Source organism: Trichosurus vulpecula, chromosome 6 (genome assembly GCF_011100635.1).
Source record: "Trichosurus vulpecula isolate mTriVul1 chromosome 6, mTriVul1.pri, whole genome shotgun sequence".
Lineage (NCBI taxonomy): Eukaryota > Metazoa > Chordata > Mammalia > Diprotodontia > Phalangeridae > Trichosurus > Trichosurus vulpecula.
In genome coordinates, this window is record NC_050578.1 from 218,116,274 (window position 1) to 218,142,704 (window position 26,431).

The 26,431-nt window shown below is 43.4% G+C and overlaps 1 protein-coding gene across 14 annotated transcripts in view; it reads right to left on the minus strand.

Moving 5' to 3' along the window:
- The window catches only part of PPFIBP2 (PPFIA binding protein 2), a 221,504-nt gene that overhangs the window by 20,416 nt on the left and 174,657 nt on the right, over nucleotides 1-26,431 (minus strand). For 8 of the 14 annotated variants that reach the window (XM_036762541.1, XM_036762542.1, XM_036762537.1 and 5 more), the window contains 11 exons: nucleotides 25,371-25,463; nucleotides 22,910-23,018; nucleotides 20,510-20,542; nucleotides 16,751-16,812; nucleotides 11,460-11,535; nucleotides 8,139-8,242; nucleotides 7,163-7,230; nucleotides 6,919-6,990; nucleotides 6,218-6,275; nucleotides 4,593-4,634; nucleotides 1,411-1,543 (listed from right to left, as the gene is read on the minus strand). In XM_036762541.1, the coding sequence (XP_036618436.1) occupies nucleotides 1,411-1,543; nucleotides 4,593-4,634; nucleotides 6,218-6,275; nucleotides 6,919-6,990; nucleotides 7,163-7,230; nucleotides 8,139-8,242; nucleotides 11,460-11,535; nucleotides 16,751-16,812; nucleotides 20,510-20,542; nucleotides 22,910-23,018; nucleotides 25,371-25,463 (850 nt within the window). The remainder of the gene's footprint in view (nucleotides 1-1,410; nucleotides 1,544-4,592; nucleotides 4,635-6,217; nucleotides 6,276-6,918; nucleotides 6,991-7,162; nucleotides 7,231-8,138; nucleotides 8,243-11,459; nucleotides 11,536-16,750; nucleotides 16,813-20,509; nucleotides 20,543-22,909; nucleotides 23,019-25,370; nucleotides 25,464-26,431) is intronic. The other 6 variants (XM_036762547.1, XM_036762549.1, XM_036762548.1 and 3 more) reach the window with 1 other exon arrangement.

Consider the following 26,431-nt stretch of genomic DNA (forward strand, 5'->3'; position numbering starts at 1 on the left):
CAAATTGGAGGGTGAGAAGTAAACCAGCTTCCACTGGGGTCTAAAGGAACCAATGAGAATGCAGATAAAGGACACCGCAAACATTAAAGTTAAGGGTCAAGTTAGGGATGCTGTCATCGTCGTCGTCATCATCATCATCATCATCATCTTATTATTATCATTATCATTACTGTTATAATTATTATTGTCAGTACCAGCAGTACTAGTAGTAATAGCAGCAGTCAGTAACAGTAGTAGTCAGGGCCAGAAACATCTACTTGGCTCCTTTTATCCCTAAGTCCCTCTTTCTGAGCTATCAGCCCCCAAAGACAAGATGATTAGAGGATGGACTTGAAAAAATTCTTGCCTTTGACAAAAACCTGTACTCTTGTGGTCTTCATACACCATGCAGTGTGATATAGCAGCAAGGATACTAGGACTTAGAATTGGGAACGTCTGGTTCTGGTTCTCCCTGAGTCTCATGATGATTATAATACAGACCATTAGATCTAACTAGAAAAGATCAGTGAGCCTATGGTTTCAGAGGAAGAAAAGGGGTCTGGAAATTCTGGCCTGGGCAGCCAAGGGAACAAGATCCTCAACAGCAAAGTGACCTAAACACAGCTTTCTGTTTGGCTCATTTACCTATCTAGGCCCATCGTGAATGAGAACCAACCTCAGTTTCCCCATCTGTAAGAAGAGGGGGCTGGATTAAATGGCCTCTGAGGCTCCCTCCTGCTTTGAGTCTTCAGATAGGTCTGTTTTTCCAGTGAGATAATGAAAAATAATAAACCCATGAGTTCATAGCAGGGAGGAGAAAATGGAAAGGAAGGATGGTGAGGGAGGAGGGAATGTTGGGGCGGACATTACACCTGTTTACATGTGGGGAGGTGGAATAGATGGTTCCTTAAGGTTCCTGCTTCCTCCCCTCTGAATCTGCAATGCTACAAGCTCTAGTACGTATAGATTACTGAGTGGCCCAGAAATACACAGCACGGGATTAGGGAGGATGGCGTCCACAGCCAAACAAGCTGTACATAGTGGGATGATTTTTGGTTTGTTTTTCACATTCATCCAAAACCCAAACACCCAGTTCTCTGGCACCCGTTACCCAGAAAAGGACACCAGCAGCTTTGTTCCTCATTGTGACTACACTGAACAGCAGCCACTTAACTTTGACCTTAATTATGACCCTCTTAAGTGTAAATGTAGATTAAGTTTCTCACCACATGACCTTTCCCCTGGCTCCTTCCCAAGCTTGTGCTATGTCTGGGTGTGGATTTGTTAGAGAAAGCCAAGAATTCACCCTGGATAGAATGTGGCCCTAGGGCAGAAGAGTTAGATGTGCCTTTCTGAACATACATGTAGAGGTCTGCCTATTCAGGCCCCAGGCACCACTCTTAGGTCAGAGGTTAAAGCAGAGGGACTTACTCAGGCTTGGCAGGCTGCTCCCTGAGGTCTGAGAAGTGGATGGGATGGACGTTCCAGGCTCTCCATTGTGTGTAGTTCCAGGAAGTTTCCCTGGTAATGTTTGGTATTTGTTCTCCCCTAGTAAAAGGGTGTCCTATGAAAAAGAAAAGAGATGTGGCTTATGTTATCATAACAGGGCTGCGGTCTTTGCTAAATGTCTCAAGTTAGGTGCACCCAACATGCGTTCTTACCAAATTATAGCCATTCTTTAGAGCCATTCTAACTGCCTTTACTTACAGCTGGATAGTGCCATGGGTCATCTATTCACTGTGGGAGCATAGTATAGCCTGGCTAGCGAGAGGCAGGATATAGATGATGCATTCCTAAAAACTGCCTACAAAGGTGGCACAAAGACAAGATATTATAATGATATCTTTTGGGGGCTGAAAGTAGATGATCTGACCCGATTGAAAAGCTGGAGGGAGGGGGTAAATAACCTAGTGAGAATACAAGAGTGTCATTCTGAACAAACAGGACAACCAAGTCTAGATAGGCCTGTTGTTTGGGAACAGATGGCATAATGATTTTGTTTCTGTTTTCTCCACTAAGAACAACGGTCTAAGTGAAAAGGGTGGAAAACAAAGAAGAAAACAAAACAATGATAAAAAGTAAGACCTGAAGAAATAAAATTTCGATTGACTGAGAAAAACCGTAACTCAGAATACTTAAAGGATCTACAGATACGATTGCAAGACTATTAATAATTTTGAAGAAAGGAAAATCATGGGGAAGGGAAGAGGCAAGATTACAGAAACTACTGCCCAGTAAAGCTGATATTGACTCCCACTGAAATTCTAGAAGGGAATATTAAATAGATAGCTTGTGACCCCTTAGAAAAGAAAGCTATGATTGGAAGGAGCCAACACAGGCTCTTAGTCATAGAGGACCAAGTGAAATTCCTGAGTGAATGTCTGAGGCGTGACTTAAACTCCAGTCTTTCTGACTCCAGGTAGAGTGCTTTATCCACTGAGCCCTTATGGCCTCGCTGTATTTCAGGGGATCTATGAATTCAGATGGGGAAAAAATTGTATCTTTATTTTCACTAACCTCTAATTTGAATTTGATTTTTCTTTTAATTATTTGAAAATCTTATTCTGAGAAGGGTGCAGCAGATTGCCAAAAAGGTCTATTTAAAAAAAAAAAAAAGATTAAGAACACCTGTATTATGCAGCTAGGTAGCCTAGCAGACAGGAACCTGGACTCAAGAGTTAGGGACACTTGTGTTCAAATCCTACTTCAGGAACTTATTTACTGGCTGTGTGACCCTGGGCAAGTCACCCAAACTCACTAAGACTCAGGTTCCTCATCTGCAAAGTGGGAATGATAATAGCCCCTACCATACACGGTAGATTTAAGGTACAAACGAGGTGTCTATCTGTATCACCACTCGGCAAACTTTAAAGTGTTCTATACGTGCTGGCCACTATTACGTTATTGTAGAGGCATAAGTATGTGGGGGGGAGGGAAGAGAGGAGAGTGCGCTTATGGATATGCAGCAGATCTGAGAGGCCTACCCTCACTTTTTTTACACAGATGTAAAGAATCTTTATTATGCAGATGCAGAGGCCTAGAGAGGCCTTCTTTTACAATCTTAAAGGTGAGACCTAAGTAGCTGGCCCAGTGGATTGAGAGCCAGGGCCTAGAGTCAGACTTTCTGAATTCAAATCTGGCTGCAGACACTTACTAGCTGTGTGACGCTGGGCAAGTCACTTAATGCTGTTTGCTTCAGTTTCCTCATCTGTAAAATGAACTGGAGACGGAAGTGGCAAAGCATCCCCACATCTTAGCCAAGAAAACCCCAAGTGGGTCACAAAGAACCGGACATGACTAAAATGACCCTGACAACAAAAAAGGTGAGAGAGAGGAGTAAAGAGGCACTTCCTCCCACAAAGGTGTATGTAGAGAGGAGGAATCTCCTGTTATGGAAATGCAGAAACCCCAGCAGAGAAGGGACTGCTTCTCTCCCTCCTCTCTGGAGCTTCTGGGGACTCCTGTGGTGGAAGTGTCTTTCTAATGCAGATTAGAGAAAAAAGACAGAACATCTCCAACCAAAAGGAAGAGATTTGGAAAGATTGGGGGGAGCGGGGTGAAGAGGGAGGGTCTTTCCTTATGCAGATATAAAGGCAAAAGTATCTTAGGACCAGGATATCTCCTTTGCCCCTACCTCCTGGTCCTAATCCCTAATGGTATGCAGTCACCTCTGGGAAAAGGAAGGGGGAAGGAACAGGAGAAGCCTATAATGGCTTCCTGAATTAGAGCTCCAAATGCATGTCCCCACAGAGGCTTTGCCAGAACTTGGCAGGGAGGTAGAGCTGAAAGGGTTGTGTTAGTGGTGGACTTGACACAATATAGTGGAATGGAAAGACCACTGGCTCTGGAGCCAGAAAAGCTGAGTGTGAATCCCAGCTCGGGGTACTTGTGTGACCTGGGGTGAAGGACCAAACCTCACCAGCCCATGGTCTCCTCACTTAAGAAGAAATGAAGGGGGCTAGGTTAGATGACCTCAAAGGTCCTTTCCAACTCTAAATCGAAGGTGCCAAGTCGTCAACCAAGAGCTACTTAAAAATCTTTTGTAGGCTGGCCTGAGGACCCAGCAGACAGAAAAATACTTCTACAGGGAAAATCATTCTGCCTAATTTTGAGTTGGAGCACGGGTACAAGTTAAGTTTGATCCTCAGCTTTTTCCATCACTCCATGTGTGACCTTGGGCAGTCGTGTGCCCTAGTCTCCTCCTCTGTAAAAGGAACATGTTAGACTAATGACCTCGAGTCCAAGATGCTTTCCAGCTCTGAATCTATGATTCTACAACGATTCCTTGTAACACCAACTGTTCATCCATCGGGGGAGAAAGTCCGTCCTTATGTGACTTTCAATGCCCCTCTCATTCATCAACTGTGAAAGGCTCAGAGGCTGCCATATTGGTCTGAGTATGTATTCAGGTGATAAATCAACCACATAAGGGACTGGGGTTTAGATTGCTTGGTAATCAGTTCCTTTTTCTTCTTGCCTCCATCCAACACCCCACCCCTAAGCCCATGGTCCTTGTGCTGGGGGAGTAGTGAACCCACAAGAGCAGACACTACATATAGCAAATACCACATCCCGTTAAGGCAAATGACAAGTGAAGAACACAGTGAATATACCTCAGGTCCAACAGCAGGCACAAGTGGTTTCCCGTCTCCATACTACGGAGGAGGGTTTCAGTTCAGTAGAGAAAAAGCAACAAGACAAGTGTTAGTATAAAACATACACAGAGTTCTCATTCATTGTCCTGACCTGGTCATTCTCCCATTTATACCTAAGGAGACTATTATTTTTCCCCACCCCCAAGATAATAATCATCAGTCTTCTGAGTGACTTCACAAATGGGGACCATGAATCCTCAGTGGCCAAGTGAAAATGATCAATGAGCCAGGACACGTAGATCATAATCACTCACGGAAGGTGCCAACAGATCCCTATGATTTAAGCCATTCTCTCTCTCTCTCTCTCTCTCTCTCTCTCTCTCTCTCTCTCTCTCTCTCTTATAACAAGAGTTTATGGCAGGTGCATCGGTACCAAATGACAAACATATCTGTTATAAATAGTCATTTAAGGACACGGGTTGTACAAAAGGACTTCTAAGGTACATTTCAGAGCTGTGATTCTGAGTCCATGCTACATGCCAAAGGCAGAGTGAAATACTTAACTTTAAAGCTGAGAAAACTCAAGTGAAAAGGCTGAAATGTCAGCCTTTTTTGCTGTAATACCCCAGCAGAGGGAGTCATTTAGATGGGCAGGTGTTGATCTTCCCTACACTTCAGGGCTGAGGGAATAGGAATACTGAGTGGGTCTTTAGCTTCTCTTCAGTGGAAGGGCTAGCCAGGCTGGGTGCCTCTAACACCCACCGAAGAACAAAGAATTTTGATTCTAATGAGTTAGCACACCCTAGTAATAATCATCCTAACTTTACACCTGGGGCTTACCAGAGCCTCTTAGTTGGCTTCCCTGGCTCTCCTCTCTTATTCTGAACACTTCTTAAACACAATTCAAACATAGGAATCATGTCACTTTCCCTGATCAATAATCTTCAATGGCTTCCTAGTGAACATAGGATGAATGGCAAACTCTTTAGCCTTGGGTACAAGGCCCTTCCTGATCTAATTCCACTTTCCCTAATGAACCTTTCTGCCTTTACTCCTCAACACCAACCCTTAGCTTTAGCCAGCCTAAACATCCTTGATGTGTCCCTAGACAGTCCCCTCAAATGGTCATTCCTAATTCCGAGATTATTCTCATAGTGTTATCCGCCCACCTGTCTCCTCCAGGAAGTCCCTCCTAATGATTCAGGCCCATGAAATTATCTTTTCTTTCAGTCTTCTTAAAGCACCCACACTGTACATCTTAGCACCGCCTTATATGCTGTTCTGTACTACTAGTACAAATAAAAACTGTTGATTTTTAAAGCTTCTGAAGCCATTTTTGTATATTACTTCACTTGATCCCTGTGATGTTTCCAAAGCATGGGGCTTGGAGTTCTGCCTCAGACACTTACTAGTTGTGTAACCCCAGGCAAGGTACTTAACCTCTCTGAGCCTCAGCTCCTCCTCTAGAAGAGAACAAGAAGAGCACCTCCCTGCCAGTGTTGTAGTGCTTTGTACAACTTAGAGCCCTGGTTAAATTCGAGCTTTTACTCTCTGGGTTGTCTCTCTCCTCTTGTCACCCATATACTTGGCCTACAAGAGACAGGATTGATAATAAATGCTAATTGATTGAATGACAGGCAAACCTTTTCCGCAGAGCTACTTTGCAGGTCTTCCAGGCTACTGGACAGTTTTTCCTGAGTCCTTAAGGAACAAAAAAGCAAATAATTACTAGGGAGCAGAACACACGTGCTTAAATGATACCATAGGAGCAGACAGCTTGGACTAAGCTGGATAGCACAGATGTTTTAAACTTAAACCAATTTATTTTCTTTTTGGCTCAGAGTTCAGAGAGTTTATCCATTCGGACCAACCTCATTCCAGGAAATAACGTGCAAAGCTGAGGGAAGGGCCTGCAACAACCAGAGGCCCATCTGGAAACCACATGCTGCCCTTTGAGGTCACCTGCTTTGGTAGCTTCCCACCTCTTCCTCCCATTCACACTATGGCCCAAAGCCAGGACATCTCCGCATTTGCTGACATGCTGAGTTACTGAGGGAGGCTGCCCCCCTGGAGCAGATGTGTGTATGTGTGTGTGTGTGTGAAATGATTTATGGGTTTTATTGTTTTTAATGACCCTAATGTCCTACAACAACCTGAAGCCTTCTCTTAAAGGTGCAGATTTGCAAAGGCCAAATTCCAGGACCTGGCAGTACTGTCTGAACTGAATGGAATCCATGACCTTTGAGCTGCTTTTTCCTTTTTGGAGCCATATTGGATTCCATCTCCAGGGGACATGATGTAGCCTGAGCCTAAGGGGAAGGCAGAAGAGAAGTGTGGCTGGTACCTGCTTTGTGATTCCAGAGAATCCTCCTCACAGTGAGAAATCTGGCCATTGCTAGTATCCAGGACGCTCCCGCTGTCAAAGGAAACACCACACCCCATCAGTTAGGTCAACAGCTTACTTAGCTCAGGACCCACACACCTACAGAGGACCCCAGAGGGGATATCCCAATTGGGATACAGGTGGAACGACCCTAAAGTCTTAAGAGAAATCCAGAGGGGAATGTCACAGGACTCCGGCTTCTCACCTTGTTTCCAGGATTTTTTGTGGCAGGGGAGGAGCCCCCAAGGTAGGGGAGGTGCATCTTGGAGACATCTGAAAGGGAAACAGAAGAGTCTCAGCATCCTATCAGACACACCCTGGTAGTGAGACACACTGAATAAAGTCCTCAGTTTTCTACAGCCCAGTTTTTTCCAAGCCCAATGTGAAGAGAGAAGATTAGATTAGAAGTTAGGGACACCTAGGCTCTAACTTTCTGGCTTTGGAGCCACATTAATCTGAGAAGGGCCTCAGTTTCCTTACCTGCAAAATGACAGGACTGAAAGACAAACAACTGGGGAAAAACTTAAGAACTCTGACCAGTGATATGACTTATCACAATTCCAGTAGACCAATGGTGATGCATACTAACATCTCCTGATCAAAAGGTGATGCATGCATGCATTGTGCAGAATGAGACATATATCTTGGGGGACATGTCTAAGATGGGAATTTGTTATGCATTATTAATAGGATCATGTATTCCTTGGGGAATAGTGGAGAAGAGGGAAGAAAGAGAAAAAACGTATTTTTGTTCATTGAAAAATATTAAATTAAAAAAATTTTTAAATAGTAGGATTGGGTTCTTTTCTCCTCTATTCTAACATTCTATGCTCTGTGATTTTTATTTAGGCCCTGGTTTGGTGCCCCTCAACTTGGTAATGTTCGTTTATGAATTGGGAGTCATTACTTTAGAATCATGGCTGAACAAACTCTGCAGATCCTTTCCAGACCATGAATCTATATAACCCAACCAGCTCAGGAGGATCTGTTCAATGTAAACAAGTTGTTGAAGTTTCCAGACATGACACTGGTTCATTTGCTTAGCTTGTTACTGATTGGTTGGGTTTGTTGGGTAGCCTTCCAAAGGCTTAACCACCTCCCTGCCTTTCTCCCAGCCCAGGGCTCAGGTCAGACCCTCAGGGCTGCTTTGGTTTGAAATATCAGATAATAACATCTAAGACCTCCAGTTTCATTGTTTCTCCTGGGGATTTGTTCACCACGTTCCACTTCCTGAAAGATCCCTCCATTTCTTCTTCCCCACTGGAAAGGATTCTTTCTGAAGAGCCTGAGGGGAAGAAACAGAAAGGGAAAATAACTTTATTCAGGGTCACTTCTTTGCGGAGACTTGAGAGACAGCTTTTCCTTTTTTAGAATTAAAGTAAATTAAAAGGGAGGGAGAGCTGGCTGCTAATGGGCTTCCTCTTGGCTATCTTCTATTTACTCACTGTCTCCTCTATTAGAATGGAAGCTCTTTGAGGGCAGGGGCAGGTTTTTGCTTTTTCTTTGTGTTTGGTGCCTGACATACCCTATCTGGCATTCTAGTCTGGTTCCAACCCATTGTTCCAAGCTGACTTCATGTTATTTTTCTCCATGGGCTCCCCATTCCAGACCTACCTGATTCCCTAGTACAAGGTATTCCACCCCCAGCCTGCATGATAATAGTGCATTTATACAGATTGTACTATGTGCCCGGGCACTGTGCTAAGACCTTTACAGATGTAATCTCCTTTGATCCGTACCACAACCCTGGGAAGTCTAGCTTACTATTGTCCTCATTTTCCTCAACATCTTTGATTAAGGAAACGGAGGTTAAGTGATTTGTCCAAGGGCATCTAGCAAGTGTCTGAGGCTCGATTTGAACTTGGGAATTCCACTTGCATCAGTTAGCTGCCATTGCACAGGTTGACCCTGGGTCTGAAATGCCCTACTTCCTCACCTCCGCTTGTAATCCCCTCTTCCATTCAAGACTTGGCTCGAATGAATGAATGAAACATTTATCTTTTAAGGGCTTCCTAGGTGTAATCCATGTTGCTAAGGTCTCTGTGAAAGGCCTTTCTTGATCTCCTGGGTTAATAGGGGCTTTCTTCTCCCCCAAAGGGCAGCTCAGTGATGCCACAGTGGATAAAGTGCTGCGCCTGGATCAAAATGACTCATCTTCATGAGTTCAAATCCAGCCTAAGACACTTACTAGTTTTGTGATCCTGGGCAAGTCACTTAACTCTCTTTGCCTCAGTTTCCTTATCTGTAAAATGAGCTGGAGGAGGAAACGGCAAACCACTCTAGTAACTTTACCAAGAAAACCTCAAATTGAGTCACAAAGAATTGGAAGATAACTGAAAGCGACTCAACAACAAAATCATCTACCAAGCCATCCCTAAAATTATTATTTTCTTTGTATGTGTTTTCTATTTAGTGTTCATTTATTGTTCTCTCTTCCCTTCTTCCCAGCCCTGTATCAGTTAGACAGTAAGCTCCTTGAGGGCAGTGGTTATGTAATTTTTGTATTTGTAGCCCCAACAGTATCTAGCATACAGCAGACACTTAAATACAAGTTGATTTTAATTGTCTATTGCTACAGTGATTTCCCCAGGTTATCCCAAGAGCAGTTCTCTCTTCTACCCTAACAGCTTTGTACATTTGTTTTGGAAGTTAAACTTTACAGGACAGGGCCCCACAAATTCTGGCTTTGACCCACATCATCTCATGCCACCAAAACCTCACCCTTGCTGTCCACAATGTGGTTCACATTGTAGGAAGTCAGTCCCTAACGGCACTCAGACAGAATACCTTCTCTGAAGGGCTGAAGACAGACCCTGGAGGCATTGTGATTGGGCAATGTGTCTGGTGGGTGGATGAGGAAACCAGGTCAATGCTTCCAAGTTAACTCCCCTCTGCCCTTATCCTGGGGCAATCCGGAGGACTGCTGCCAAAGTATCTCAGAACCTAGGGCTCCTTGGGATTGCATGATCCCTCTCCTGCTTGTCTCATCCTGAGAAAAAGCTCGTAAACCTTGGCATTTCATCAGGATCCTGAACAACATAATGGGTGCAAACCACCATGAGCCTTTCCTGACATTGTAACAGGCTTTGCCCATGGGAACCAAAAATAAAAGAGCTGTTGCATCAGTGTGTGGGCAGCATACAAGAAGATAATTACAAAAACAACTCTCATTGTCCAAGGTCTTGCAAGTGAGAATACAGGCTCCTCTGAATGCAGTTTAAGAGGTTCTATGAGCCTGCAAAAGCTGTGGAGCACCTTCCAAATTGGCCATGAGATGTGTAAGCTCCATTCTCCAGCTTTGATTCAGACTGATCTAATGCCTGGTATAAGGTTAATCAATTCTTATTAATTTACCAACCAATTCTTGACTGATGGAAAAGATAGTGGATTGGGTTGAAGGGTATCCATAGTCCTCCTAGCTCTGATATTCTCTAACTCTCACAATGAAATTCTAGTTTGTATTCATTTGAGGCTATTCCTTGGTGTTTCCCGTTGATGTCGGGCAAAAAAGATACCATGGTACAGTAAGAAGAGCACTGGATTAAGTCAAAAGGCCTGGGTTCCAATCCTACATATGAATGGTTACCACATGTGTGACCTTGGGCAATTATCCCCTCTGGGCCTCAGTTAACTCCTCGGGCCTATAAAATGAGGGGGCTGGACTAAATCATGTGTCAAACTAGAGGCAGATGTGTGTTTGAGTTTGACCCCACTGGACTAGATGACCTCTGAGGTCCTTTAAGCTATTCTTTGACCCACTCAGAGGGTGGGGTTTCTCAAACTCTTATACCTATAGCCCATTCGCCCAAAAATACCAGCTACCATGTTTCCCCAGCTAGGCTGGTTAGGACTAAAAACAACTGGAAAACTACTACAGGCCAGTTCAAGTGTCTTCCACAGAGGAAAGGGATCTCAATAATTCTCCTAGGCCTAGTTTGCCTTTATAGGAACTCCAGGTGTGGAAGGTATACTGTGATTGCTGATGTGTGGGGGGAAAAATACCCTGTTTTGTGACTCATCCACTCCCACAAGGCATTCTCTGGCTGGTGAAAAGCTTGGGGAGTTCTCCCTCATTACACATGGCAGGCTTTGAAAGGACAACTAGACAGGGCCCCCAGCATAGGAGGCATAGGGGTATGGTGGTTAGGGTACTGGGGCTTGGGAGTCCAGGAGACCTGGGTTCAAATCCTGCTCCTGACATTTACTATCTGGGTAATCCTCGGCAAGTCGTTTAAGTTTTCTGAGACCTAGTTCCCCAACTTCTGTAAAATGAGGGGCTTCCTTCTAGCTCTGGATCTGTGATCCCATGAAGCACCAGCATTCCAATCAACCGTGTTCTCCTACTCACTGAAAGGATGTCTTTACCCAGAAGGGAGACCGAGGGATTTCTGTTGGAAGTGGCACTGAGGTTTAATACTCCTCACTCTTGATGCAGTGAGTACAAGGCCCCAAAAGCCAAAGAAAGTCTTTGGGAGAAACAGTGAATCTGTCCCTTCTCTTACCATGACCTCCCAGCATGATCTCCTTTACTCTTCGGTACTGGCTCAGTAACAGCGTGAGCTCCTCTATCCTGCGGTCCTGAAACAAGAAGGAAACTGAGTCAGACCCAGAGGATCCACAACCACTGCCAGGCATCAGCTGTAAGTAGGTCAGAGACAGAGAGATCAGATTCCCACTGTGTATTATAGAGGAGATGGGGCTGGCTTTGGAGTCCAGAGGACCTGCCTTCACATCCTGGCTCTGCTATTTCCTCCCTGGGAGACCTTAGGCAATCAATTAACTCCTCTGGCCTTAGTTTCCTTTCTACAAAATGAGGGAGTTGGACTAGATCAGAGGTGTCAAGCACTCCTCACATGAACCAGATTAAAATGTAATTGGGAAATACTGAACAAAATTTAAAAAACATACAATGGAACATAGATAACGTTAATATGTGATTTTCTAAGTCAATACGTGGCCTGCAAAGAGCTTTCTATGTTAATAGCCCCCTTTCTAGTTAAGCTGGACACTGCTGGACTAGACAATTTCTTATATCCCTTCCAGCTTGATAGCTGTGATCCTATGATTCATATGTGCCAAAATATTCACCAAAGAGATACTTTTTAGTAGCCTAAATTTGGAAATATGTGAGTGGCCCAATAGTGGAGGAATGGCTAAACAAATTGGTAATGGAATATCATTGCACCATAGGAACATAGGAAAACTTTTATGAACAGATGCAGAGCAATGAAAGCAAAAACAATAGACAAATGTTCACAATGTCTATGGTAATATCTATGAAAACAACACTGAGAAGTAGCTAAGATCAGATTAAATGTGATGACCAAACTTGGTTCTTGAACCGATGAAACAAATATATTTCCCTTGGCTGGGTAGAGGTAAGGGCAGAAGACAAGGACCAGGGGCGGGCAGTGTAATACAACTGGTTTTCTTTGTTACTGGGAAGAATTCAATGATGGGGAGAGGAAATGGTGAAGTAAAGAACAAAAGGCACCAAGAAAATATTAAACAAAACCCTCAAATCTTAAGAGTAGAACAAATCCTTTCAAATACCACCTTGGAGGGGTTTCTGAAGAGCTCTGCCTGCCCCTAGGACCAAGACAATGAGTGCATGGACAGACATACAATACCTGCAGCTGCACATTGGACGATGACAGGTGTGGAAGGTTTTACAAAGGAAAAAGAAGTTGTTCCATTTCCCAAGAGTTTATGCCGTAGTTGGTTGGACTTGTGAACCAAATCACAAGATTTAGGGGAAGAAAGGACCTCAGAGGCCATCTAATCCAACCTCCACATTTTACAGATGAGGAAGCAAGTCCAGGGAGGGGAAATATTTTGCTTAAATTGACATAGGTTTTAAATGGCAGACTCAGAACTTGGAACTCATGTCCTCTGACTCCAAATCTTGTACTTTCTTTATTGTATGGGGCTCTTTTGAAACCTTTAAGAGCTAGAAGAGACCTAAGTATTAATCAGTTCCAACCTCCACCTTAAGTACCAACAATAGGTGGTCACCTAGTCTCTGCTTATACACCTCTAGTACTAGGGTATTCATTATTTCAGAAGACAGCTCATTATACAGTTGAATGCTGCTAATGGGATAATAATTATAAAGTGCTTAGCACAGTGCCTGGCATGCAGCGTGTGATAAATAAATGTTAACTATTATTATTAATTGCTAGGAAGATCACTCTTGTTTGCAATGTGAAATTGATCTCCCTGTAACTTGCATCATCACCTGGGTTATGGTTCTGGCCTCTGAAACCATGCAAATCTAATCTCCTCCTCTTCCAAATCGAGCTCTTCTATTTCCCCGTTAGTCTTAGCCTCTTTAAATACTCCCCATATGGTATAGTTTACAGAAGCTTCACTATCCTCAGTCACCCAGACCACACCTGCTTCTATTTGCTAATATTCCTCTTAAAATTAAGACAATGCCACTTCAAATCTTCTGGTAATATTGCTTCCTCAAATGATCTCCAAGCATCTCTTGGAAACAAAGGTTAATTTTCCCCCCATGTCAATATTTTACTGGTGCTACCGTATGACTTTGAGACAGTCTCCAAAGAAATGAAAAAGAAAATCACACAGAGGCAATGGAGAGGTGCATGCTGGGTGTAAGCAGACTCTAACATGTAACCAATGAGGAACGTGGAAGCACAACAGGAATAAAAGATGTTACCAGGGAAATATATAATAGGAAGAGAAGGTGCACTTTTGAAAGACGGGTTATTTAGAGAAGGTGAGGGATGACCAATGGACAGTCCAGGCAATCCACTGGTATTCTTGGCTGTCAGGAGAAAGCACAGAAGGCTGTTGGCTCACTGAGGAGCTTCACTGTTAAGAGCTTATGGGAAGACCTGGACAGTAGTCACATAGGATAGTCAGGCATTGATGTGTCACAATTTGCAATACTGAGGGAATGCCCAAATCAAGGAAATCACAGATTCATGCGGATGCATGCTTTTTGGGGGGTTACGGTTCTATCTCCCTCTCAGGAGTTAGTACTCTTTCTCTCTCTCCACTTCAACTTACTTTGTAGAATACTTACTTGTGTTCGTGTTCTAATTTATTCTCATTATCCTCAACCCCAAGGGAAATATAAGCTCCGAGGGCTGCAAAGGTTTGGTTTTTGTCTTTGTACACTCAATGCCTAATACAGTGCTTCACACATAGTATTTACATAATAAATACTGGTTGTCATTTATTAATCTAATTAATCTCCCCATATCTTTTTGACATGAATGATTCCGAAATGAGTTTTCCCCCATCCTACATTTCTGTAATTGATTTTTTGAACCTAAGAGCAAGACTTTCATTTGTTTTTTTCCCCCACCTGGTAAGATGTTCTGGTCAATTAAGATAATTTAAACCCTAGATTATGTCACCTGTTGCTCCCAGATTTATGCCTGCTGCTAATTGAATGAGCATTTTGAATGTCTTTATTGGAGTTACTGGTAAAAATCTAGAACAGGGCGGGACCCTGTGGAATAGTGCTAGACTCCACTCTCAAGCTTGACAAGATGCCTCTTTGGGAACAGTGTTTAATCAAGTGTGAAACCACTTAATAGCACTGATGGCTTTCAAAAAGTTAATGCAATATCTTTAGATATAATTAAATCTAAGTTTTATTATGTGACATATGATATTTAATGAACAATTTAATTACAATAAAGCAGATCTCCTTGTTCAAATATTTAGTTTAATCCTGGGAATTAAGGCAGGAAGAAGATTTGATTTCCACAGGTCATTAGCAGCACTTTTTGCTCAATATGAGAGTAATTTACAAAGAAAGTTAGGACCTGGGGCATTCTAGAGATGAAGTGAACCTAAGGCAAAGCAGGCATATGGAGCTATTTTACGAAATGGGATGTCTTTGTAATGGTGAAATCCCTGAAGCAAGCTCTGAGGCTTTAGCAGAGTCCTAAAAGTGTGGGGCTTTAGCAGAGTTTGGGGTCTTTCCTTAAGATTTTGTACCTTCTTTTAGCATTGATAATCAGGGTCAGTTCTTCTCATGGAATCTCAGATGCAACATTCCCCACTTTGGTCGGCTGCCAGGGATTGTGGGCCATTGCTGGGATATTTTCATGAAACTCCTAAGTTTTAGAGGCTGTTACATGAAGGTAAGACTAGTAGCCAATCTGATCCCATAGAGGGTTCAAAAACATAAAGGCAGGAGTGGAGTGGGGTTCTTCTCATAATTTGTACTGCTTAAAAAATTTATTATGGTATCATGAAAAATAACCTGGAAAACAGGATTATCATTTTGCTTATGGCTTTTTTTTACATTTTCATTTATATTTTAAGTTTAAAAAGTGAGCTAGAAAATTATAATGATCCAGCTTGGCCCCAAATTGGAGAGGAAAAAATTCTTCTTCCTTTCTTTGCAGGGGTATATTCCATATAGATGCAGAATATTGCATATACTGTCAGACTCACCCAATGTTGGCTAGTTTTGCTAGAATGTTTTTTTCCCCTCTCCTTTTTATTCTGTTCTAAATGATGGTTCCCTGCGGAGAGGGAGGGAGGGGATAGGGATAAATTTGGAAATGAAAGTGATGGAAAAAAACAAAAGACATCACTAAAGATTTTGTCAAAATGCCTTTAAACAATACAAATTTTTTTAAAAAAATTACCCCAAGTACTTCATGTGTGTGGTACTGCTGTCTATGTTCTTTTGAAGCAGCCAGTTGGCACATTGGATGGAGCACTCGGCCTGGAGTCAAGAAGACTGGAGTTCAAATCTGACCTAGCCATATGACCCTGGACAAGCCGCTTAAGCTCTGTCTGCCTCAGTTTTCTCAACTGAGAAATGGGGATAATAATAGCACAGAGAATCAAATCAGATGATGTTTGTAGAGCACTTAGCATGGTGGCTGGCACACAATAGCTCATATTTACATGGCACTTTAAGGCCTACCAAGTGTTTTGTGTGAATTATTTGATCATAGCAACCCTGTGGAATAAGCACTCTTATTATCCCCATTTTACAGATGATAATAGTAATAGCATTTATACAGTACTTCAAGATCTGCAAAGCCCTTTGCAAACAATATCTCATTTGATCCTCACACCATTACCTCCATTTTACAGATGTGGAAACTGAGGCTCCAAGTAGTTAAGTGACTAAGTCACACAGCTAATATGCACGGGTCTTCCTGATTCCAGGTCAAGTGCTTAACTCATTGCACCACCTTGCTGCCTAGAAGAACAGCTTGAGAGAGAGAGAGAGAGAGAGGTAGGGAGGGTGGGGGGGAGAGGAGAGAGAGACAGGAGAGAGGAGAGAAAGAGACAGAGAGACAGAAAGAGAGAGACAGAGGAGTAAGAGATTTGCCCAGGTCCACCTGAGATGAGATTTGAAAGCTGGTCTTCCTGATTTAAGGTTCAGTTCTCTATCCGCTATGCTAGGCTGCATGCCTATTAGATAATCCACAATTGGGAGATACTGAGTCAACTTTCTCTTGATAAGAGCTCTTCTCCCGACACTTTCCTAAAAATATGACAAGCAGCATCATTTACATAGTGCTTTATGGTCTGCAAAAGACTTTACCTATATTATTTACTTTAATAAGGTATAGTACTAAGAAACAATTCCCAATGGTTCAATGAAGCAAGCAAGCATTTATTAAGTCCCTACCATGAGTCAAGCATCGTGTTCCCATCTAGGTAACCTTTCCAGTGGATTGGCCTCAAGTCCCTAGACCAAGAAGACACCAATACAAGCAATAAAAAGCTCTCCACACTGGCCAGGGACTGAAGTGCCCCTCTCTACAAATGGCCATTCTATTCTTACCTTTTCTTCATTTGCAACAAGTAAGGTTTCCATTCCTATTTTTAGACGTTGAACTTCATGATCTACAAAGAGTTGGGAAGCAAAAAGAATTTAGCTGGTACCTTGCAATCGTTTCAAGCAACATCAGAGGTAATAGATAGAAAAGCAAACCACACACTCAAACATTCCCATCTCCTATTGTCGCTGGTGAAATGGCTTTCACTTTTTGTGTATATAGGTGGGAGTATTCATAGCAGGTTAATTTACCACTTATAAGATTTATTTATTGGAAAGAACAAAGAAATTGGATGCTGTGTAATATAAATGTCTAAATTTGGTCAAGAAAAAGGGGAGAAAATTCATTTCCTTTATAGAGACGGAAGTCTATAGGTATATGGCATAGCATACGCTGCTAGACTAAAATGATCTGTTGGTTACTTTTGTGGAACAACTTTTCTTTGTCTCTTTTTTATTGTTTGTTATGTGCAGAAGGGAGAAGGGTGGAGTAAGTTTGGAACTGAAAGACATTTAAAAAAAGGATATCAATGCAAATTTAAAAACAAATAAGCAAAAAGAATGGTATGTTTACGTATAGCTACATTTATACGTGTGGCCATCTCCTCTGAAAAGTTTATGGATAAGAAGAAAATTCCATTTGTTTAGAGGTGAAACTGACAGATGTTTAAGCATTTTTTCAGCTAAAAGATCCTACAAGAATTTTAGTCTCCTTGTGCAATTTAAGCCCACTTTTCAGGGTTCCTTAAAAAAAACTCTGGTGTCAAAGTAAACTCTTGGGGAAAATAGGACATTCTTGGATACTTGCTTAAGATTCACAACTGACTCAACTCATAAAAGCATTTTAAAAAAATATACCAGAATATGTCTGACATAGTCAAGGAACAACCAGTGGCTTTTGAAGAAAGACAGGCATGCATTTCATTCTAAAACCAGCTGAATTCTCAAAGAAATCACAGTTATGGCCTCCCAGTTCTTTGTGCAGGATTTGTACATTCTCTCCTAGAGAAAACAGGGCAAACATTTATTTGCTCAGATAAGTATATCTGTGGATGGCCAAGGATCTAGATGGAAGAGAAGATTAAAGGCCAAAGCAAACACAGGAGGGGACAATAAGCAGTCATCTAATCAACACTGGGAAGGACAAGACCTGTCAGGATCCAGATGTCCCAAATCAGAAGGTCTAAAGTGAAACCCATCTGAAAATAGGGTGTAGCCATCCATAAAGTAAAAGTTTGACAAGGGAAAAGAGATGTTAACCTATCTTGGAAGGCAGAAGACCTGGGGTAATAGGCAAACCACCTACCAAGGCTCTCTCTCTTATCCCCTCAACCTGGATTAGGTCATTCTGCTTCAAAGGGGCTCAGCTTAATGCAGACTCCTGGTATTCTCTTTTGTAATGACTTGACTTACTGGTCACCTAAGGGCATAAAAAGGCCCACCCAGGTAGAGTCAGGCCCTGTCCGATTTGGCAGATGTCCCAAGGCCATGAGTCATATGGATGACCAAATGAATGGAGACAAGAAGGAGGAGTTGTCTACCCAAGCTATTCTGGAGAATCTGTTGTTAAATATCCTTTCTATGATATGGCTAAATACCCTTTTGTTAACTGATGAATGACCTACAAAAGCCTCATTTTTCTCTAATATCAAACCTGAACTACCTGGGACTAAAACCACCTTTAGCATCTTTGAGGGCCCTTAAAACTAAAAAAATCCATGATTTGATGGCCTTAGATTAGGGTTCCTCATGTGTGACTCCCATGACCAGACATGACAGAACAATGTCTTTAGTGTAAAGAAGTATTGAGATTCATTTATAAACCAAGGGGCCAAAAGTGAGGCTGAGCCAAGACTAGGGTCTCTGCTAAAGAGCTCTGCTTCCATTGGCTCATCTTCCCCTACATCCAGTGTTCTTTCCATTGTATCACCAGGCACCCATGAAGAACCCTGCTAAAAGTCCTCAGACTCAGTCACCCTCTTATGAAAAAAAAAATCATTCAACACTTCAAGATAATTAGAAATCAGAACATGAAAGAAACCTGCGGACATAACATTGGATTTTACAAAGAAGCAGAATTTTTTAAAAAATCAGATTAACCTGATTCTTCTCTACACATAGGTAGGGTAGGGGAGAAGGACTGGCATTCTATCAATTCAGTGTAATTGCTGCTAAGGTAATTTTTACAAGAAAAATGGTATTAGTTAGCATGGCCCAAGTTCAACCCAAGCTCAGACAGAAAGATAGCAAAGCAGAGCATGGCATCTCAGACAGTTGGAAAGAAAGGCAAATGCTAGAAGACGTGCTTGACCTTAAAAGGAATCCTGCCAAGGAAATGCTCCACAAAGAAAAGCTACACTTAATGGTCTCTACTCTCTTCCAACACCACGGCCTGTTTGTTGTATGGCTTATGTGTTATCATGGAGGAGGAGGAAATGAAGCAAGAGGAGTCAGCAGTTGTGACATCCCAGACTTCAGACCAAGGTGGTCTTAGGTGGGATCAGTGGAATATGGAAAATGTGCCTGCTCGGTTCATAAAGTGAATAAGTCAAGGGAGGTGAGAGGCACTCTGCCCTGGTCAGACCAGTGTTGTGTTCCATTCTGGGTGCCACATCTGAGAAAAGATGTAGATAAGGTGGAAAATATCAGGGTGCTGGGAGAGGAAACCATGCCACATAAAGACTTTACAGCAGAAGGAACCAGGCTTATGTAGCCTGCAGGAGAGAAGATGTAGGAGGGGCACGATGGCTGTTTTCAGTATGGGGCTGGTTCTATTTGGCCCAGAGGGCAGAACAAAGAATAATAATAGGATGCCGTCAGCAGATTTTGGCTTGATATGAGGGATCTGCTAATCACCAGAGCTGTCCAAGTGGACCAGACTGCCTCATGCTACTTGACAAATAGAGAAATACACATGTTTTTGGACATGACCAATATGGGAATTTCTTTTGCTGGACCATACATGCTTGTAACAGAGGTTTTGTTTTTCTTGCTTTCCCAATGGGGGGGGGGCGGAGGGCTAGGGAGGTGGGAGAGTGAAATGTGAATCTGAAAATAAGTGTTAAAAAAAATTTAAAAAGGAAGGTAATGAGTTCCTCATCTTTGCAGGACTTCAAGTACAGGCTAGGTGACTACTTTCTGGAGGATGTTACAGATGAAGTAACATCAGCTAATGGATCAGACTCAGGGTTCTTAACCTAGAGGCTGTCCAACAGTTTTTAAAAAATTTTTTGATAACTCTATTTCAGTATAATTGGTTTCCTTTGAAATCCTGAGTATTTTATTTTATGCATTTAAAATGTAATTCTGAGAGGGGGGCCTCATAAGCTTCATTAGCCTACTAAAGGGGTCTGTGGCATAAAAAGGTCTAAGAACCCCTGGATTAGAAAAATGACATTTATTCTGTCACAGTATTTAAGAAACAATAATCTGAAGACAAAATATACAAATGAAAATATGAAAAGGAGCAGCGAGGCTGAAAACCTTGACAGTTTCCTTTCAAATGTCCAGCAGAGTGATCTTTCTGGCCGTGATTCCACATCATGGTGAGTTTCTAAGGTGATTTGCGTGATGAAGGGTTTAGGACCCTCCTGGTCTCGACTTATCTGTTGCAAGCAATGAAATATAGGCCTGCACTGAGGCAAGATAATGGAACAATCAGGTGAGACTAGGCGATTGCATTCATTGTTTGCGCAGAGCATTTTAGCTATAATTGGTGGGGAAAGGATCAAAAGCATGATGTTGGAAGAGCATCTCGAGGCTTACATTTTTCCTTTAGCCTTCTCTTACAAACTCCCTCTAGGACGGGAAACCAGGAGGAAAAAGCACAGATTAGACATGCCATTTAGACACCCACCAACAGAACCAACCCATCTCAGAAGGACTGATGCTGGTCGTTCCCTGGATTGAAAACATAATACTTAGCAAACACCTCATTCCTTTTCCTAGTCAGGGTACGGGGGCCTGAACTGTTTCTACATAGGGTCATTCTGGGATACTTGTGTACTTATGGTATAGATTAGCAACTTGGTGCAGTGGATAGACTGCTGGGCCTAGAGTCAGGAAGACCTGAGTTCAAATTTGCCCTCAGACATTTATTTATTGGCTATATGACTTTGGGCAAGTCATCTAACTGCAGTTTGCCTCAGTTTCTTCAACTGTAAAATGAGTTTAATAATAGCCACTTCCAGGGCTGTTGTGAGGATCAGATGAGATAACATTTGTACTGTACTCACTACAGCACCTGGCCAACAGGAGACACCATGTCATTCAATGTTGTTTTCTTCCCCCTTAGATGGAAGATTTGCAGGATTATGGATCAAGAGCAGGAAGGCCCTTAAAGGCCCCTCATTTTACAGATCCAGGGGCCCACACCTAGGCAGTGGGAATCTTTAGGCCTTCCTGACTGAGTCTGGTGCCTAAGGCACTATACCATTTCCTACAGCAGAGTTTTAGGCCTGATCCTTATGGCCTCCTAAGCCTGGCCCACGGAGAAGGTGGGTGGCAACTTCTCCCCGGCAGATTCCTTGTGTCCCCGTAAGAAATAGGTAGGAAGAGAGAAAATTCTCCCTTGATCTAGGAAGACAGAGTTATACCACTGAGTTCAAACATCTGGTGCCCTCCTTTGCAAACTTTGGGGGGAATTCAGGGAGATCGGTGATAATCTGGTTGCTTGCAGAATGACAATTTGTTTTTTTGGCATGGTCCTGCGATTTCTCTGTAACTTGCATTCTTAGAGTTGCCTAGAGCACTATAGGGTTGAGTGACTTGCCCAAGGACACACTGCAGCGTGTGCTGAGACAGGGTTTTTAACCAGATTGTCCTTACTTAGGCTGGCCCTATCCACTCTGTTATACGGCCTTTTCACAGAATGACAAATAGAATATTATTTCCATTTACATAGGCCTGCACAGAAATACCAAAGACTGCCCAACCTCCACTTCTCTTAAACCAGGGGTTCTCAATGTGCAGTCTGGGAATCTCTGGGGGTCCCTGAGACTCTGTCAGGGGGTCTGAGAGGCCAAAACTATTTTCATAAAAAATACTAAGACATTTAAATTTCTAATAATGCAAGTAATGATAAGTATAACCAATGCTTTTCTTTCAAAGCTCTTTGATAGTGTTCTCAATCATTTTTAAGAGGGTAAAAGCGTCCTTAGATGAACAAGTTTTAAACCATAAAGTTTTCTGCCGAAGAGTGATACATACTGGAGGTCAAAGAAAAGGAAAACAAGAAGTGTTTTCCCCTTTCTTGGGCACAAGGTGGCGCCTGGGGGCAAGGCCATAGATGCGTGCCTTATGAGTCTCTCTCTATTCCCCTATTTTTTTCTGACCTTAATTTCTCTCTCAATTTGAAAGAAAAACTGAGCTCCCTGGCACTTTCCTGAGGTCACCAATGCCTCTAAAAGCCCAGGGGAGTCTAGAGCGGAGGTGGGGAACCTGCAGCCTTGAGGACACATGTGGCCCTCTAAGTCCTTCCATGCGGCCTTTCGACTGAGTCCACGTTTTACAGAACAAATCCTTTATTATTAAGGGGATTTGTTCTGTGAAGTTTGGATTCAGTCAAAGGGCCTCACCTGAGGACCTAGAGGGCCACATGTGGCCTTGACGCCTCAGGTTTCCGTTCCTGGTCTAGAGGACCAGTCAGACCTTCATCCGACACATAAGCCCATGCACTTGACCTTGGGGGTCCTGCAAACAGAAGACAGCCTTAGGGAGAGACAGCAGCCCAGGAAACAACATGCAGGAGGTGTAATGAGGGACACCTTAAAATGGTATTTTTCGTAAGAGTAGATCTAATGCCAGAAAATCCTGCAGTCTGTGGCCAGCAGGTGCTCTTTTGTGCTAAGTCAAGGAAGGGGTCCTGTGTGTGTGTGTGGGGGGGGCGGGGGGGTAGTGAGGGACACTGGGGGTGGGGTTGGTAGGTGGGTGAGGCAATTCTCAAACACTGTACAGTCTTTTTCTAGAGTTGACCTTGGAAATCATTTGATTTGCTTCCCTTCCAACACTTCCTCTAAAGGGGCTGGTATGTGAGGGGCAGCTTGCTTTGATAGAGGGCACCAGGATGCCCATCTTGTCCTTGGGGGTGGTACTATTGCCCCTTCAATGGGGCAATGGGCAGGATGCCACAACATCATGGCTCTGGGGGCATGGCCACCTTTTTACCTCTTTCTGTGCTTTCAGTGCAGGCCGCAGTCCTGGAGAGCTGGCTGTGGAGGCGTTCGATTTCTGCATCCTTCAATGCCAACTGCTCCTGCAGCTGGGCAATCTCAGCCTGGAAGAGCCAAGGGCATCATTCAGATGAGTGAGTAAGTGAGTGCTCTTGTTGGAGCCCAGACTGAGAATGTGACCCCCTATGAGGCTGGGGAAGAGGGATGATTCAGCTTTCGTTACCCACTGACTGCCTGCTTGGCCTGGGATGTGACTGTCCTGGAGTGACCCAAGCAAAGCTACCAGGGAATGGTTCAAAGGGCTCTTGGAAACTGTGCCTCAGTTAACAAGCTCAATGACTTATTGTCTGCTTCAGTCATTGCCATGGGGACCAGCGCTCTGACCTTCCACCTTCAACCACGGGGACCAGGGCTCTGGCTTCTTATCGTTCCTGTCAATGGGAACCAGAGCTCTAGCATTCTCCCATATAAAGGAATGAGGGTTCCAGCTAGCTCACATCTTCACCCACAAGGACTAATTCCACTTTTGCTAAAGGTAGAAGGAAGACATACTTTTCTATCAAGCAGCAAGAAGGCTGCCCTGGACATGGTGCACTCATTGTATTATGAGGCTTAAGAGCTGGGTTTGAGCCCAAATTTTGCTGGTTACTGGCCGCATGATCAGGGGAAAGGCAGTTAGCCACTCTAAACCTTGGTTTATCTAAATAATAGGAATAATAATCCCTGCACTATTTAAAGCTCCTGGTGCACAATTAAGGCCCTCCACTGGTGCAAAGGCCCTCTGTAATGTAGTAGTACAGTGATAAAGAGCAGTCTGGGAGCAAATGTCACATGCCTAGTCAAGGCAGGACTTAACCCAGGTTTTCCTGACACCAGGGCCAACTTTCTAGCCCCGTATGACATCACTTCACATCCTATTAATAACTGGTAAAATTCTAAAGAAGAAAATGACACGTTCTATCAGTTACTATCATGGCGTTATTTGGGTGGTCTTGCTTAATTATTTTGGAGAAATGTGCTTTGTTCTAACGATTTATTTTCGGGTTTTTTAACCAGTGCTGAACGGTTTTGGTAATTTCTGCTTCTCTGGCCCTCTTGCCTCGTGCCACCGGGAGTCTCAAGTTAGCACACCAGCCTTCCCTTGTGTGGGTTAAAAGGCACCACTAATGTTGGTTTACTGCTTTTAGAATCGCTAGCCCTTCTGCCTCTTCCATGAAAGCTTCCAAGTCTCCACAGCAGCCACAATAGACTTGGGATGGTCAGGATCCCTTTAAAGAATAAATAATACTCTGCCAAGTAGAGCTAAATATATTCTTTAGCTTACTTAGTGGGCTACTTAAAAAGATCCATAATTTCATCAGTGAGGGTGATTCCTGCACTTGGCCTGAGTAGGGAGTTACTGTGCCCTTCTCTACTCCCCCACCATGTTATCACCTCATGGTCAATACCCTGGTGATGAAATCCTCTGAGGCTGGATGATTCTTGGACAACAAAAACCCAGACCACCACTGGGGTGATACTCAAGGCCTTTCTGGCCTGTTGGGACCTGTGAGAACTTCTTTCTGAGGGCAGCACTCAGGAATGAAGGCAGACTGGAGGACTTCAGGGGAAGAGTTTAGGAATATGCTCATTGCTTAAAATGACATAATCATTTTGAAGATGGCTTATTTATAATCTGTGTATCTCCCATCTCCTGCACAGGGTCTGACACATTGGAGTGCCTTAATGAATTTGCACTGTTGTATTTGGCACCAGAGAAGAGCTCTGAGGATGTATCTCATTTTACTTCTTTGCAGAGGCTAGAGGCTATGGATGTGGAACAAGGAATATGATGTCAGACTTTTTGGGTATCTTGAGCAGTTTTGCTTCTTTTCCTCCATCTCCTTTTTAATTCATTTATGAGATTCTCTAGGAGGGGCAGGAGGGAGGAATTCATTGAGAAATGTAGGTGATATCAAAAACAAAAGATATCAATGAAATTTTATTTTACAAAATAAGTGTATTGATTGATTCAAAGGGAGAAATGTTGGTGAAATGATAGCAGTATTTATACCTCTGGTACTTTTTTGGGAGGGCGAGGGGAGGCAATCAGGGTGACTTGCTCAGGGTCACACAGCTAGTAAGTGTCTATGGTCAGATTTGAAGTCAGGTCCTCCTGACACCAGGGCCAGTGTTCTATCCATTGAGCCACCAGCTGCCCTCACTTGTAGTATTAATGGACAGGCCTAATCCCTACTTCTGTTACCATTTCTGTTCATGAAGGATGTCCACCCCTGTGCTCCAGGACTCAATCTGAGCCTGTGGTTCTAATGTGTGTTATTGGAAAGGGGAAAGAGAATTGGCCATTTCCAAGCAGAGCCAGCAGAGGCCTTATTTGACATTCACATTCCAGCCCCCCATGTGAGGTTGCTTGGCTCCAGGTGTCAGGATCACTGATCATCTGGTTTGGTTTTTACCTTTGTTGCTTTTAGCTTCCATTCATACTGATTTCGCTCACTCTCCAGCTCCTCCACTTTGATTTTGAGATGCTTGAGTTCCTGTAGCAATTCCTAGAATGGAAAAGACAGGGAAGGAAGAGCGAAGAAGGGAGGGAGAAGGAGATGGGGGGGTAGGGACAGAGAAAGGGAGAGAGGGAGAGAGGGAGGGGGGGGAGAGGAAGAGAGAGAGAGAGAGAGAGAGAGAGAGAGAGAGAGAGAGGAAGAGAGAGAGAGAGAGAGAGAGAGAGAGAGAAGGGTGTGTTAGGTGGCCCAGGTGTGCAATGTCTGAAACTAAATTATTCAGGCTCTTGCATAGCCAATGACAGCCATGCCAGGCTGCATCTCTTATTTCCGCCTTTTACAGGCTTTTCCAGTTGGGGTGGGGGCAGCTCTTTGAGAAGATATATAGGCACCTCCTAAGTAAGCTCTATTAATGTTTTTACATCAAAATAATTTCTGGACACATTGCCCCCACACCCTTCAGATCGGAATCCTCCTTTGCATAATAAGCTGGCTATATAATTTATTATCGGTGAAGCAAATGATAAAGACATAAATTATTATATTGAATGTTGTTACACAACAAGGAAAACCCCCTAAACACAACCAAGTGACAGTCTGCGTCTGTGGTCCCCAGCCTCCCTCTAGAGAGAAGAGAGATGTTTCCTTTTCTGTTCTCCACTGTCCTGGGACTTTCCAAGCCCAGAACAGACAGTAGCTGCCCCCTCGGGCTTCAGAGGGCACCCTTCCTAGCTCTGCACCCTCAGTTCTCCTGACAGAGAGGAGCTGAGCATGAGAGGCATCCCACTTTGGGGCTCGGGGCTCAGGCAATCAGGAGACAAGCCTACAGCCAGAGACTGTCAGAGGGCGGGACAATGATGCCTCAAAGGAAACTGAGTCTGGGGGGACTAGGAAGGGATAAATGGACATGCCAATGAAGCAGCGGGCAAGTTAAGCACCGTCTGCTCTGCCCCAACACTGAGTAATGACCTCTGCCAGGGAGGGCCCATTCCGGGGCACTTCAAGGGAGACAACAGAGC